Raw genomic sequence first — 16,452 nt, 5'->3', positions numbered from 1 at the left:
AACTCCAATGAGTTACCACTAGGTAGAAACATTTGAATTTTACTTTTTTTTAAACTTTAGAACGATGTATATTTTTTATTTGATTTTATACCATTATGTCAATTTAGTTTACTCGTATTTTTGTGAATTTACTGACTGGTATTTCTTAATTTTCTGATTAAATTATTCATAATAAAATATTTATGCATAAAGTTTAAAGTAAATTAATTTTCACCTACCAATCATTTTTGTCGACTAACTTTTTATAATCAAATTTTCCTCGTAAGTAAGTATAAAACATAAAACTGTTCTTTTATTTTTAAATTTCCAATAAAATAATAAAGATTAAACGTCTCCACGTCATTATCCCATCGCAACGGCGACGAAATAGCTCTCACGATATCCTAGTCTATGCGTAAGTCTTATGCGGTTTAAATGTGTATATAAAGCTTGTAGAACTATCTGTCGATGTAGAAAAAGAGTGAGTTTTTCCGAAAGTTCGAGCGCGGCAGAAGTGTCCCGTGCCACCCCGCACGTTCGCAGTTGGTCGATTCGAGTCCGTCGAAAGTGTAGTGGAACGGGCAAATTGACTGACACGTTAAGAGCTTAACTAGTGTACTATGCAAATTTTGGTCGTCCGTAAATCATCCGAACGCGACGCTGGTGGCTTAAGTGCCACTAAAAGAGAGTGGGGGAGGGGAGAAAGCGATTCCACTACTCTACATCCACACGTATCAGGTTCCACGTGTGCGTTCATAAATCAATTTCCTTTTTCCCTCCCAAAATAAATAATATTATAAAACCTCCGTCGAGAAAACTCTTATTAAAAACGACAATAATACTTATAACGATAGGACTTTTATTCATATACAAAACGTATATGATAAATATTATATGTATAAATTACATACAAAATGTATACAAGATGATTCATTAAGTATGCTTATCTTCCGTTTTTATTCAGCAATTTAGTTATTCAAAATCTGTTTTTAGAAATTTTAGAATATACTTAAAGACCATATTTTTAAACACTTGAAGTTTTTTGTGCAACTTGTAGAGTGTTCTATAGACATATAAACTTCTGTTTTTCGAATGATGACCCCCTCCCCGCAACTACTGCTAATTATTTAGAGGATAATTATTTTAACAGTGTTTATGTGTATTAGAATTAATATTCAAAAATATATTTTTTTGAATCCATTTACTTCGTAAAATAAATAATTTCATGGGATAATCTATAAGATAATAGGTTTAGGGTATATGGAGATTATTATAAAACCATAATGGTAATTTAAAAATTGTAGTACTTATGTTAATCTATCAACATAAATAATTTGTAAAAATAGTTCAAGTATAATAAATACTAGATCCAATATAACATATATTTTAAATTTTAGTAAAATAGTTGTTAAAAAATATTATCCTAATGGTTTGAATAACAATAAAACTATTTGTTTGAATTAAGTATTAGGAACATAGAATGGTCAACAGCTAAGAACTAACCACTAAAAATGTACTGTAAAATGGGAGTTTTTACTTGTAAAATAGAATTTATAATTGTCACAGGGCATTCCTTAAATACAGCAAATAAAAATTAAAAAAATACACAAAAATTTAAAATTATGGACTAAAAGTACATTTAAAAATTTCAAAAATTAGGAGTTAAATAAACTTACGTATTATTAAAAAAAAAATGGTAATGCGCATATTTAGTGAATCACTCTGTATAATATATACATACGTATATTACACCTAGTCGAGTGTGTGTGTATGTGTAATTTATTTCTTAGCGCCACGAGTGCAAACGATAGATAACGTGCTCGTACGATAATTTAAGTACTTACACCTGTCTGACCGATTTCCATGAAATTTTGAAACTCTTTCCAGTGTTCAGACGATAATTAAATACCGGTGGTATAATGGAGCATGTGGACTGTTCAGAAAAATTCGATTACCCATGTGTGTTACCTACCGTTAACCACTACTGTAGTTAAGAGTCCTAAATTAGGACTTATAATCGATCTAATAGACCTTTAATACATCGAAATTCTCCTTTTCGTCATAGAGATATTAAAAAGTAAAAATAACCTAGTACCTAGTACTTATCAAAGAAATTAAGGAAAACAAAAATATATATATACTGAAAATAGAAATATTTACACATCACTTGTATTTGACAAAATCAATTTTGTTGTATATATTTACTATCTTCATCTATATTTAAATATAAAAGCGAACGAATATCTGTCTGTCCTTAATGCATTCTTACATTGTTCATCTGATCATCATGAAACTTTGGAAAGTTGTTGAGTAAACTCCTGCGAACATTACTGGTATTATTACATCCTATCCTTAAGTATATAATATACATTAATGCAATTGTAAAAATAGTTTTCCATTCATATGAAATCATCAAATTACCGCGTTTTAAAAATAATTCCACAGCACGGCTATAAAGTATTGAAACGATACAATTATATGAACATCTAGCGGCGGTGGTGCATGGACAACGTTGACAATAATAAAATTGCTCTTCGATCGTGAACAGAAAAAAAAATTTAGATAAAATAAATAAAAAATATTACATCAATTTACCATGGCTTTAGTACAAGACTTTCTGTGAAAAATATGACGAACCAAGTGTCATTGAAGATATAATTTGGGATCGAAAATTCAAGAGGGAAGATATACCTACTGTTACCACATTTTGCAATGATCCCATCAGATATGCCGTTTAAATTCAAATGTTTGCAGTTTTCGGTGTGACTTGCTTTTACAATAGCCATCAAGAAAGCACAAGGAAAATCGCTGCAGGTGTGTCAAATAGATTTTAAGAACCCATGCTTCTTATACACGAACAACTATATGTGGCCAGCTCACGTCTAAAAAAACCTTATTTATTCATGTACCTACGCGCCAAAAAATAAACAAAAAATATCGTGCATCTATAAACATTATATTAAATTTAGTTAAAATATTTTTTCCTTTTTCAAAAAAAAAAAGAATTCAATAAAAAACAACAATGTACACTGAATTTTCGAATTCCATTGAATTTTCTTTCTTCTGAGATCGTGGTTACGCGCGATGGGACAGCTATTGAGTATAGTCAAATTATTATCAAAAATGTTATCAAAAAATACAATCCATACTCATAAAAGAATAAAAAATAAATTTGTTTTATCAAGAAGATTTTCACAATTTTATAATTTCTATATAAAAAAAAAAAAATAAATAAAATAAATATTTCATATTTTTTTTATTGCTTTGGCTTTTACGTTTTAAGCGTTGTTTTCTTTTTAGTTTTTACATAAAATGTCGTCAATAAAGGTATTTTTCTTTTGATAAATTTAAGGTTTTCTCAGAAAAAATATATTTTATAAACGCTACAAATTTACAAATTGAGCTATAGGTAAAGTGCTATGCGATTTGCGGTATATATATATATATATGTATATAATGTTCACATCGTCAGTACTCATAATTTTTTATAGTGTATACAAACCATTACATCCATTATGTATAACAAAGTCGTATTCTTACAACTGTTGTCAACGATATAAAGTATTCGGGAAAAGCCAAAAAAAAAAAAAAAAACCACCATATTGTGTGCGCACGTTATATCGCCGATATAAAAATTGTTAAAAATCAAACATAAAAAAAAATGTAAAATTCAAACCAGACGACGTAGCCAACACAACGATAGTACAATAATATGTTCTGGTGGCGGCTTACGTGGCGTGCGTATGATATTAACGTTATTAACATGCGAGCGTGTGTTATCTGAAATCGCACGGCGTTTTGAACGGATGGAAATGGGGCGTGTGATTCACGCGCGCGTGCGGCCGAGCCGCCGACAGAAGAGCACGAAAACACACGAAAGAGTATTAAGATGGAACCGAGCGATTGTTGTCGATGTCGGGGTGCAGGAGGAGATCGCCGGCGAAGGTTTTCCGGGCGAAATGGAAATGCCCTGGGTAGTGATAATGGGTCGATGAAAGGGTTGCGAACACATCGCGATCGAAGGGCGGCCAGTGGTGGAGAGTGCTATTTACGGTGTGATTTTAAGCGGAATGAAGGGGGTTTGGGGACCTCCTAACTGATATATAATAATAAGGTTTGAAAACAAGAAGCAGCAGAGTTGTGGTGAGGAACATAAACCAGAAGGGTATATTGGTCTTTAGCAGTGAACGGTACACTGTTCAACTGTTGTGTGTGTGCGCGCGTGTTCGAGAAGGGATGAATAAAATGTGATTATACATATTATACGGTAGAGATAATTATGTACGATTGGCTGGTACGGATCGCGAGGGAAACGACGATTGATTGAACATGTGTGCGAAAACAGACTTTGACGCTATTGAAAAATGCAGACTAGGTAGGTATACGAGTCTCCTTGTACCGGAGAAATCGAATTTATTCAGTTCTGCAGTACAACAATAATATAATAATCTATCGAACGTTTTATTCGTGCATTAATTTACTTTTAACCCACGAATATAATCTATGTTATTTTCAAGCAGACCGAGTAAATATTATAACACAGCATATTTGCGAAACATTCCTAAAATGTATCGTATTTATCGTGGTAATATCCACAGGCGTGCTTATTACTCCATGGCTGGTTTTAATCATTTTTAAATATTTATCATTCTTTTAATCACCGCGAGTCAACCGTATACTTCTACCTACTATTAATAGAATATAAATTTATTAAAAGTAGCGAATTCACCGGCAATAGATATGAGTTATGAGTAAAGATGACGAGAATAATAATGTGTAATACAATATTTAAATTTCCTGTGTAAGATGTAACTTTCAAATGTTCATTTTAATACTCTGCTAATACAAACTTTAAATCAAAATAGGTGCTCAACAATTATTATTAGTATAAAATTGTATTCGGTTAATTTTTTTTTCAAACGTATAATATTATGCTCGATAATATAAATTAAATTAAATATGCATCGTATGCTTCTGCAATATAAAAATTTATTAATCAAGCCAATAAAAATATATCAAACAGTTAAAAACGTAAGCTTATATTATCAAATAATATATTAAGTGGACGCTGCACCCGCATGTGTTATCTCTGTCTTACATACATATAACATGGTAAATTTTCGTTCAGCCGAATCCATTTTATGTTGTTAGCTTTAACATAAGAGTAAATTTACCTATTATCAAACTTAAATGTAAGAATTTTATCTAGGCAATGACTTAGGCTTTTGTTAATATTATAATTTTAAAGTGAGTTATGAACATTTTAAAGTTTCAATATCTTATATGGCTATATAACTCAGCTTAAAATTAAAATATCAATAAAATCCTATGTCATTGCCTAGATACAATTCTTATCTTTAAGTTTAATAACAGGTAAATTTACTCTAATGTTAAAGCTAACAACATAAAATGAAATCTGCTGAACGAAAATTTGCTATGTTGTATGTATGTAAGACAGAAACAACACATGCCGGTGCGGCGTCCTCTTAATGCGTTTTTATTTTATTTTATTTTTTTTTTTTTAACAAGAAATTACATGACAAGATATGTCTTGATTGTGAAACTTTAACTTACGACGACAATTATAATAGAATATTGTATGATGTAAATTTATGTATGACTTGTTATTTTCTTCAAAAAAATGTATTTCCTAACCTGTGAATATCAGTAGTTTTCATAACCTATAATATATATATGAACAGTGCATTGATTACAAATTTTGATATTCTCGTATTAAGCAGAAAAATAATATTACTCAACAACTATAACTTTCTCATATCTAAATAATACGAAAACTTTTACTTCAACGGCTATCATTAAAACGATTAATTAAAAGAGAACAAAATACAAATAAACTGTTTGTTTACGAGTTTGTTTTATTTAATTGTAGTTTGGAAATTATTAAGGCTTCAAAGCTTTTAACGTTAAATTACATTTAGATAGATTTAAATAATTCATTTATCACTCTTCATAATCAAATACAATCAAATCCATTAAAATAAAATGTAGATTTTAAGCTCGTGTTATAATACATTGATAAATAAGTTTAAATTAATTATATGAAACGAGTATTTAAATAACAAAAGTCTATAGTTCACGTGCAATATAACTATACGCTTATTAGTTTTACATACTATTTTTATTTTTTAGAAAATTTGCGGATTTTGTGTAAATGAATAGTTTAAAAATTTATGGACAACACAAGACTTCGTTAATTTTCAAATGTAGAATAACAAAAACTTTTTTTCTACAATTAATTTGTTTTTGTCTAATATATAAACGTATAAACATATTGTAATCAAGAGCTACCTTTGAAGTTTGAACTAAAATATTGGTTCCTTTCAAAATTTGTGACGGACTCAACATTTCCTTAATCTTGAATATGTCATTGATAATAATATACACCATGTCCCATTATTTGCCAATCACTGTGTTTATTCTCAAAGGACAAAGACACCTGCCGCTCACGGACTACTTCCATTCTTTTTCACCTTCCCGCCTTAACCATAATAATAGTAAAAAACTTAATGGTATTTAATGATTGTCTAACAAGTAACAACACATTAAAAAAAAAAAAAAAATTCACTTATACTTTTAAAATAATACTAATATGATACAACGGTTTTAATTTTGAATTCACACGTGAAATAAAAATATAACTATTAATCATTATAAGATAATATTGTGGCTGTCTAGTGCCTGTTACAGCAATCATTTTGGAAAATAATGTTTGAAAAATATTTATTAAAATGAAATTTATTGCAGAAGAACAACGAAGTGAAACGTTCTGCGTGTATATCGTAGAGTGAGGGCTGTTGAAAACAATTGATGCCTCCATGACCGAAGCAGCGGCGCATTACACTGGGTGCGGTGACTGCGGACGGAGGAACGAGGTATGGTTTTATGTGTTCGTTCCAGGCCGCCCCTCGAGACTTATGGCTCTAAACAAAGGGGTCCACCGATTCATTAAGAATGTTTACCCCGATTTTCACTTTTATTTCTTTTATTAATTTCGCGTACCGTTCGGGGATATTCAAAGACCAAAGGCATTAAACGACTACCGCTGTATATACCATACGCTATGTATTATTGCATTATATTATAACGGCCGGTGCACTCTGCGCCACAGGCCACAGACGTCATAGACGCATTTAACAATACTGAAAGGTCGGGATCGAAAAACAAAACGTCGCGGGCCGAGTTCGTTTTTAAACGTTTTTGCGTCGTAAATATAACACGGCATATCGATCCGAGTCGAGAACTGATGAAACCCGCGAATGCTTAGGTAAAATATATTTTCAGAATACGCATTTTCCGGACGACGAACCCCGTGGTAACGTGCACACACTATACACTCCGTTCACCAAATTCAGAGACACATTATTTTTGACATTTCTGGTCGGCATCTGTGCCCCGCAGTATTTTAGATAGCTGCAGGTATAATAATCTAAAACCGGTATTTTATAGTAATTTCAAAAACGTACAGCAGTATACATAATATATCGGTACGCTTTAATGGTAATTACCAGTTGCGTAAAAATATTTATTTTTTGCCTCGTCGACTACACGAAAATAAATAAACTATCGAGTGTGAAAAAAAACTGTAAAGATAATATGGGTACTAATAATATGTGTAAAGTAAACGTCATCATGAGTTCACTCTACACTCAAATCTCACGCAATGGACTTTATAATTATTTAGGGGACAATACACATCCTTTGAGCTTCCTCTCACCAGGCGACTTGAGGACAACGGACTTTAAAACCTCCGTCGTTATCGGGATCCGGTGATACACTTTTTGAGAGCTTGACTTGTCCGCATTCGATACTTTAGGAGCCGGTGGTGGTGGTGGTGGTGGTGGGGGTGGTGGACAGAATGGTGTCGGTGGTACGAAATATGGACCCGGAGGTTTCGGCACTGGTGATTTATCATAAGTCACCGTTGATGGAGCTGCTACAAACGCACCTGGTTGACTGTAATCGGGGGAGAAAATGCTAGCGGACCCGGAGTTTTGGGATCTAGCCAACTCTAACGCCTGGTACGAATGATCCAAAGCTATGATACTTAAATTGTTCTTCGTTACATCTTCTGCACACATAAACATATAGAAAAACATAGGTAGTAAAAATAATATCGATTTCTCGTAAATATCATAAGGAGGTTTAATAAAAGTAAATTACTTTCTAGGGTTTGAATCCAAGTCTCGAGTGCTTCATACTTGCTAAACGACTTTTCACTGTTACCTAAACAAATGCGTTTTTTTAAATCGTACAAAAGTAATGCGTATACCAATACGTTGGTTGATTAGTGTTAATTACTTTTTATAGAAATCAAATTTTTTTCAAGGTCATCAAATATTGTATTCGACACGTTTTCAAAATATTTTTTTATCGTTTCAATATCGCACCCAATTATCCTGAGCTTTTCGTTAACTTTCTCTGTCACCCACTGCTGATATTTTGAAAATTCGTCAATCTTGTCGTGAATATATTGCACCAAAGACGCGTACGAATCGCCCGTCTGCGTGTGTGGTCGAGCCAAGTTCGTTAACAGAGAATTTTCACATTGACACAACTGAAATCGAAATGGAAATTATTTATAATATTTTATTTTATCTATAATATGTCCGTCAGTCATGCCTTAAAAACATATTTTTATTTTATTTATTTATAAGCAATTTAACGGACCGAGTTCTTTTAAAATGTTTACATTTAATTAAATAATTTAATTTGACACGCACTTGTAGATATTTAGACATTTGTTTCTCTTCGCTCTCTTCGCCGAGTCTGACCATATCTGTACAATATTAATTACATTAGATATTTGCGTAGTAAAAATTAAAATTATCCACCACGTATAACAATTATAACCTGATAATTCTGTCAATCTTTTTTCTAATACCAAATTATTTTCTTTCATTTTTTCAAATTCCTCAATTAATATGTTTTTATCAATATATCCCGATACAGAGCCTTCTACTAGTGGTAAATTGACTTGTACTTCAGCAGCGTTCGATCCCTCACATCTAATCGTTTTCCAGTAATTTTGAAAAATACGATACAACACGATATGAAAATATTTTCTTTTTAGTAGCCCATACGTGGCAATAATGCCAAATGAAAATCCAATAATTAAATAATACATATTTAGTATATATATACGAAAACGCTTATAAAATTATGACTAAACAACACTGAAATTAACTATTAAATAAACAACAATAAAAGACAATTGTTTACTTTATGTTTCTATAGAGATTGATTTTGTTTTGTTTTGGAGGATAATTTAAATAAATATATTTGAAAAAAGCGAGGGAAGAAAGTAATCGCTCTGCTGTACAGTAGAAATCGAATGTACTTCATTATTGAGTAAATCACTAAATGAGTACCTAATATGTTACATTTAAATTCAATGATAAATAATTGCATGTGAAAAATGATGCAACAACAAAAACATTTTTATCGAAATCCGTAGGAATATCAACTTACTCAAAATATTTTTAGAATTGTGTTATTTATATTTTTTATATAATATCTTAATAATATAAACATTTAATGGAAATGTCAAGTATCTACAGATATTCCTTTTTACTTACATCAATAAAAAACCCGATTTTGTCGTCAACTGATTTTGCGTGAAAGTTCTCGTATTTTCTAATTTTTTTTTTTTTTACACTACTTATACACACATAATATTGTAAAATCAGTACATTTATCGTTCCATCATGGGCGTTCTCGGAAATTTTTCTAGCGGAAGAGGACAAAATTAATTTAAAAAATAAATAAATATTTTTTTCATACATTTTATTTATAGTACATTATTATGTTTTGTCATTGTTACAATTAGGTATATATTATTATTATTATTATTATACATTTTATTTCACATCAATATGTTTCGTCATTATTACATTAAATTACTTTGGTTAGGTAACAAATTTAAAATTCTAGGGGGAGGAGCAAGTGCCCTGTCTTCTCCTCTCGGAGGACGTCCATACGTTCCGCTCATAATCCAAAACTATTTTTTTTCTATTCTAATCGTTGTACGAGAAGTCCACGGAATCCTTACTATTCCCGCGTAACTTTTAATCTAGTTTCGGGCACAGAAATCTAAATAGCGTAATATTTTACCCGTCGCATAGATCTATCGGTATATACACAACACTGCATCGCCAGTGACATTTTACACCCACTAACCTGCAGATACCGGAGACCGGGACACGCGTATAACAACAATAATGCGTAATGAATTCGAAAAAAAAAAAATCAGTGTATTTCGAATAATTATATCATAGTTTCCGACGGACTGAATAAATTAGTAGGTATACTATGTCATTATTATTGTACGTCAGAGAAGAATTCGATTAGTTCAGCGACGATAAACGTACACGACAGGACAGGCTATCATCTCGAGCGGGGCCGTCATCGTCGGACAACCCGTGCCGCTCGCACACAAGGGACAATTAATTAAACTCTCTCTCTCTCTCTCTCTCTCTCTTTCTCTCTCTCTCTTTCTCTCCCTCTGTCTCACTCACTCTCTCTCTCTCTTTCGTTCTCGAGATAGAAATCCGCCCGTTGTCCAAACGTGATTAATTTATACGTATACGTATATATTGACGCCGGTCCCGACCGAAGTGATTGATACGTTAAATCCACAAACAAATCGCTATTTGTAGGTGTACGTATGGTCTGGTCCGACTACGTTTGTGTGCGCGTACGTAGAAAGATTTTAAACGAAATGATTTTCGGTGTTCGACGGTAGACGTTTTTTTTTCTCATCCAATCAACCACCGTCTACCAGTCACTCGTATCGCGGTGTTCGTTAAGGCGTACGGTATCTATCTAGTGTACCATATTATTATGGGTACTGCTTTTTTGTTGCGATTTCAATATCGCACACGCGACGTTCGTCCGCCAATCCTTGGTGTCATCTCGAGAATAATTCACGCGACAACTGTTTGAAAATTCCGTCATAATCTTGACCACCACTCCGACTTACTCTTGAGTTTAAAATGAATCGCCTGCGTCTTACTAGTATTATACCGCGTATGCTATTATAATATTGTAATAGAGTTATTATTGAACGTAATGTATTGTTATGATATTATAATAATATAATCACGTAACGTTTACAGTACCCGTGCTAGCACATTTTTAAAAAAAATATATGTTAAAAAGAAATATGTATTGCGTTGTAATCGATTAATGACCTATATAAATTTAACGCTGCAAATAACTCGAAATCATATTATTTAAATTTTTTTCATCAATTTGATGATAACGAAAAACTACCCATTTATCCAAACTGATATAACAACTGTTCTATTTTAAATTGACATTTTAATTTACATGTGTTAGATATCGTTTTGGATACATGTTTCACTTCACAACTACGATCATCTTTGCTTATTACCCTCACGCGTTTTTCTATGAAATAAATGGTGTTTTTAATCTTACCTCTAGTGATTTTGTATGAGCATTGAGTTTCACAATTAACGATTTCTATATTATTATTGCCACGTTATCCATTTCAGTTGTAATCCAAAATCTTCTATTGTGTACGCTTTTGTGCATCTTATTATAAAATCGATTCGCGTGAAGGTGGCTTGGCATAGTATAATTAAAAGGAAATCCTAGAGAAATTTAAATTTAAAGTTATTTGAAAGACAAAAATTCATTATAATTTGTCGTTGCTTACTATTTATATCAAAAGAACATCGTCGCAAGTAATGATGTTTTTTGCTTTAAATTAATTAACTATTAATATGAGTGTTTTGTTTGGCATAACAAATTACCTTAATTTTTCATTAGGTTCATGACATAATCATATATTATACGAAACTATTACCTGCCAAACAATAAATAATATTGTTGAAATATATAATTAATATTAATATTCTAACAATGTTAGCACATGTACACACGTCGTATTAATATTGTAATTTATTAATAAATAAATTTATCTACATTAAATACTTAAATTCTAATTTTACTCAAGCTTCAATTTAAACTTTTAACAAATATATTATAATGATTTATAGCATTCATACAAGATTTATATATAAAATACCGTTAAAATCTCATTAAATTTTTAACTCAATATCTAAAAAACAAATTAATATTTTCTTAGATAGAACTCTATACTTATCTGTTTTAATTATGCGGATTAAACCGAATCTTCAATTATTTTATTAATCTGCATGGCATTTTATTACAGTATTAACTAACGCATTATTTAATATAAGTTACAAACTTGTTTTATCTATTTGAAAAACAAAGGCGTGACTTATTAATTGATTGTGTTAAGTCAGAGGGTAATTATTTTTAAATCTGAGGAGACACTCAATGCAAAAGTTTTTTTTTTTATGAACATATTAACAACTAAAAATAACATAACTATTATTAATATTATTATTATCGTTTTACACATATAATTAAGCACATAAGTTAGTTTGCTTAACTGTTAATTATGTAATTAATTTTTTATGCAAATTGACAAGCGACAGCTATAACGTTATGAATTGAAACAAATAAAAAATTTGGTATCACATAAAACTGTGGTGTGTTAGTTTTATTAAAAATATTAATACCTCATGAGCAATCCACTCAGTTCCGAGTGATCAAACGAGACAGTTTATTGCAAACGAAAACAGTCATAAAATATTACTGTAAAAAACTCGTAGGAGTATCGTATAATGAAATTAGATAGTAGTGTCGGCAGATTAATAGTCTCGGTTATTAACCTATCATTAATTTTAAGTTTTGGTTTTTTGACTTAATTATTGTGCTATTACACAAGGAATCACTCATTCGTCGTGATGAAATCCCGTGGGCTAGTGACTTGAATGTTCCATGGGATCATCAAATATGATCTAAGGTTATTATTATTATTATTATTTTTTTTTTTTTTTTCATAACCATTCTAATAATAGGAACCTGTATTTCATCACAATATTCAAAGCTAAATTTACACACGATGGTTCAGAAAATTAATAATCTCGCGTTGTGTGGATTCTTTATGAATATTATTATTATTATATTTAATTATGATTTATCATTTATGTGGATCTGTTATTATATTTTGTACACGGATAATACACAAGTAGGGAGAATCTCCTTAAAACTCGTTTAATCCTCACTAATTCGTTAGTAATCTGAGCTCTTCACTAAAGACGTATAATGGTATGTACTTGTATACCCTTTCTCGCGTGTATCATTCATCAGACGCATATTATGTCATTTTAATGACCGATTTAGTTGACACGAAAAAAAAATTGTATACATATATTATATCACATTTGTATGGTATAGATTGTGTTACATAACACGAATGCTGATAATAATAATATATTAAATATTTTTGTATGGTCGTGTTCATTTATAATATTATATGAAAAGACTTAAAATAGATACGAGCGTTTTAATTTAAATTTCAAGTGTTTAAGTTCAAATTTTAAGCTTGGAAAGTTTTGATTCTTTGTTTTTAATTATTACATTAAAGTTATAACGGAATTTGATAAAAACCAAATTAATATTTATTTAAATTATTTATTTTTGGTAATGATTAAGTTTATTAAAATATAAGTTAATTATAAGTATTATAAGTTAATTAAAAATTAATTAATCTTGATGGATTTTACAATTGACTGTTCTAATTTTCATTCACAAGCCTTACAATTTCAACTGGTTTAAAAAAAAAATATTATTTTATTAGAAATTTTAAAAATTCTAAACGCCAATACCATACTATATTATTTTATAAACGACAAAAACCTATGTGTACGATTACTATATCAACATTAATAGCACGATGAACAAAAAAATAATATTATCGGCTGCCCTTGTCCAGTGGAACGGCGTGCGATGCTCCTCTGCGGATGGTTCGAACCTGAGAAAATAATGTACATATTATTGCGCGGGTATATGTTTAAGGTTTCCGCTGAGGCTTTAAGTCAGTTCAATGCAGTGTTTTAACGACGACCATCTACTCCCCAAGTAATTATTTCTCTGGAGACACGTTTATCGCGATTATCTAGAACTTGGCTCGATCGTTATAACCCTCAAACTCCTTCGTCGATGGAACCAAGCCAGTGGGAGAAATTTCCCTTGCCTATTCGCTCTAACAAAATGCCTACTAAAGTCCTAAATCTGGCTTTAAGTTTATATTCGTAGAACGATAGTTATGTGAAATGGCGTGATGCGCGCGCGCGCGCTATTTACACATAAACTAATCACATACACACATACACATGCGCGCGCACACAAATGTACTTAAAAAGTCACGGAAGCCGGATGGGATTATTTTTAGTTTAATTAACTGGGGTTCCTTCCACGCACTCGGCCTAGCAATAAAAAAAAATAACAACAACAACGTCAACGTTATATTTAATAAAATATATTCCCTTTTTTTTTTTATATTTTTCTTTTCAAATGGCTATTTTATCACTATTTTAATGAGTGATATACATTATTTATAGGTTATAGTATATTTTATTGTTATACTTATTTAAAACTTGAAATGATCAAATTTATCAGATTATATTATTTCCGAGTTCTTTAAAAATAATATTTACATAAAATATATAATACGAGTTCGGATATAAATTTTAAATTATTCACTATTGTTAGATTCTCGGTGAAAAACCTGTAACAATTGGATATACCTATATAGGCACTGGATGTGCGCTTTTTCTATGAAAAATTCACGTGTGATATTATGTAGAATATTGTAATATGTACATAAAATACGCACACGTATAGTATTATTCGCAACTATATTATGTTTTTTTGGAATTGAATTTCACCGGTAGGTTATGTGACATGTGTGCACGTGGTGCGTATACACGCGTCATTCACATTGATAATTTATAGTGTATAATATAATACTTCCCGTTACGATTTGATAAATGACCGGCAAAAAAACAGACGGGACGTAATCAAATGTGTACAAGGCGAAGAGTGGTCACACGGATAGCGTGTACACAGAAGAGCAGCTGCAACCACAGGCCAAACTAAACTGAAATGATAGGTACTGAAATAATGCATTTAAGGTGGCAGATCACGTCATGCGATGCATTGAATTCTTTTGTGCCGCGAGTAAATACTAAAAATCGAATTTAATCACCTCGCACAGTGCACCGGCCATCGGAGATAAATATTTCGACGTTTTTACGCTCAAGAAAAATAACGTTTATAGACTTGATTCCAACGTACAAGTTCCAATACACTTTAAAACGCGATCAATTTTTATCGCGATAATCATTTTAAATTTCGTTTCGTTTACTTTTTATATTATATTTTAAAAAACCATCAATAAGACAGAAACACAATTGAACGCATACAGCAAATACAGCCTATCTACATAAAATATGAATTTAAACTTGTACGCCATAATATTACTTGTGTAATAATAATACTATTATCGCAGTTATATTTCAACGAGTTTATCGATTAAAGTGTAAATTTTACTGTGTGTTGGACACGAAACTGATTTAGCTCTATTTCTCGAACGCGGTTATTAGTCACGATCCGTTTCCGTATATCGCGCGGACAAAAACGTTGACTACTTGTTCAGTTTTTACGAGGAGGTGCTCGTACGACATCCGCCCTTCAATTCTGACATCGACATTTATTTATCCGGTAATAGGTGTTCGGTATATATTTTGCTGCTGAAATCTGCAGGTACTCCTCACGGGAATAACGCATGATGTAGGCATTGTTAAAATATGATTGCTCCGCACTAAACATTCGAGTATTATATTTCGATCTTGTTTTCGAACAAAAGGTTTCAACGTGGCACTCGACGGCCGAGTCGAATGTCACATTAACGTCGTTCAGTTTTACGACTCGAACACTTATCGCTGATACCCCGCGCGACCATTGCATTGACGTTTGCAGGACTTTTCTCGGCCAAACTCACTGTTACATTGACCTATTGATAGGTATATCGCGCACTTGACACTTTATACTTTTTTTTTTTTTCTGTTTAACTTGGACACGTGAGACGACATTTATTATTCTCGCGCAAGTTCTGCCAACGTAAATGTTAAAACTGTCAATTGAATTACTATAGGAAAAAGTTTATTATTAGAGAGAAAAAAAAACATTCTAGTCGATAACGTATATTATACATAAATATATATATACTGTAAAGTATAAACGAAACACGCACGCGTGTTGCTATAATTCAATATAAATACCCATCTAAACACGGCCAAATTAGATTTCCGACTTTCGTTGTAAGACGTCCGAGCCTGAACTACGCCATAAGGCGCGGCGAATACGACTGTATAGCTATCTTTTCCACCGATCGTATCAATAAATTTACTCGACGTGAAGTATTTAGCGGTAATTATAACAGTTTGAAAATATATATTTGAATAATAATTGTGAGTAGACGTACAGCCGATTATAATGAGTAGGGTACACAAACGAGAAGGCGCAGTGAAAGTACTATGCACAATAAACTACGGT

General features: G+C 31.5%; 1 protein-coding gene across 1 annotated transcript; it reads right to left on the bottom strand.

Annotated features, from left to right (window-relative positions):
• Positions 1-7,673: 7,673 nt before the first annotated feature.
• LOC112598659 (formin-like protein 3) lies at positions 7,674-8,908 on the bottom strand (the record flags this gene model as incomplete). Its single annotated transcript, XM_025345188.1, has 5 exons — positions 7,674-8,068; positions 8,161-8,223; positions 8,299-8,469; positions 8,720-8,776; positions 8,851-8,908. Coding segments are annotated over 5 exons (744 nt in total), but the record flags the coding sequence as incomplete, so codon positions are not given.
• Positions 8,909-16,452: the final 7,544 nt, after the last annotated feature.

Source organism: Melanaphis sacchari, unplaced genomic scaffold, assembly GCF_002803265.2.
Source record: "Melanaphis sacchari strain LSU unplaced genomic scaffold, SCAv2.0 Contig49_pilon_pilon, whole genome shotgun sequence".
In the NCBI taxonomy this organism is placed as follows: Eukaryota; Metazoa; Arthropoda; class Insecta; order Hemiptera; family Aphididae; genus Melanaphis; species Melanaphis sacchari.
The sequence above is the reverse complement of the archived record's forward strand: the minus strand, read 5'-3'. Positions and strand labels throughout refer to the sequence as shown.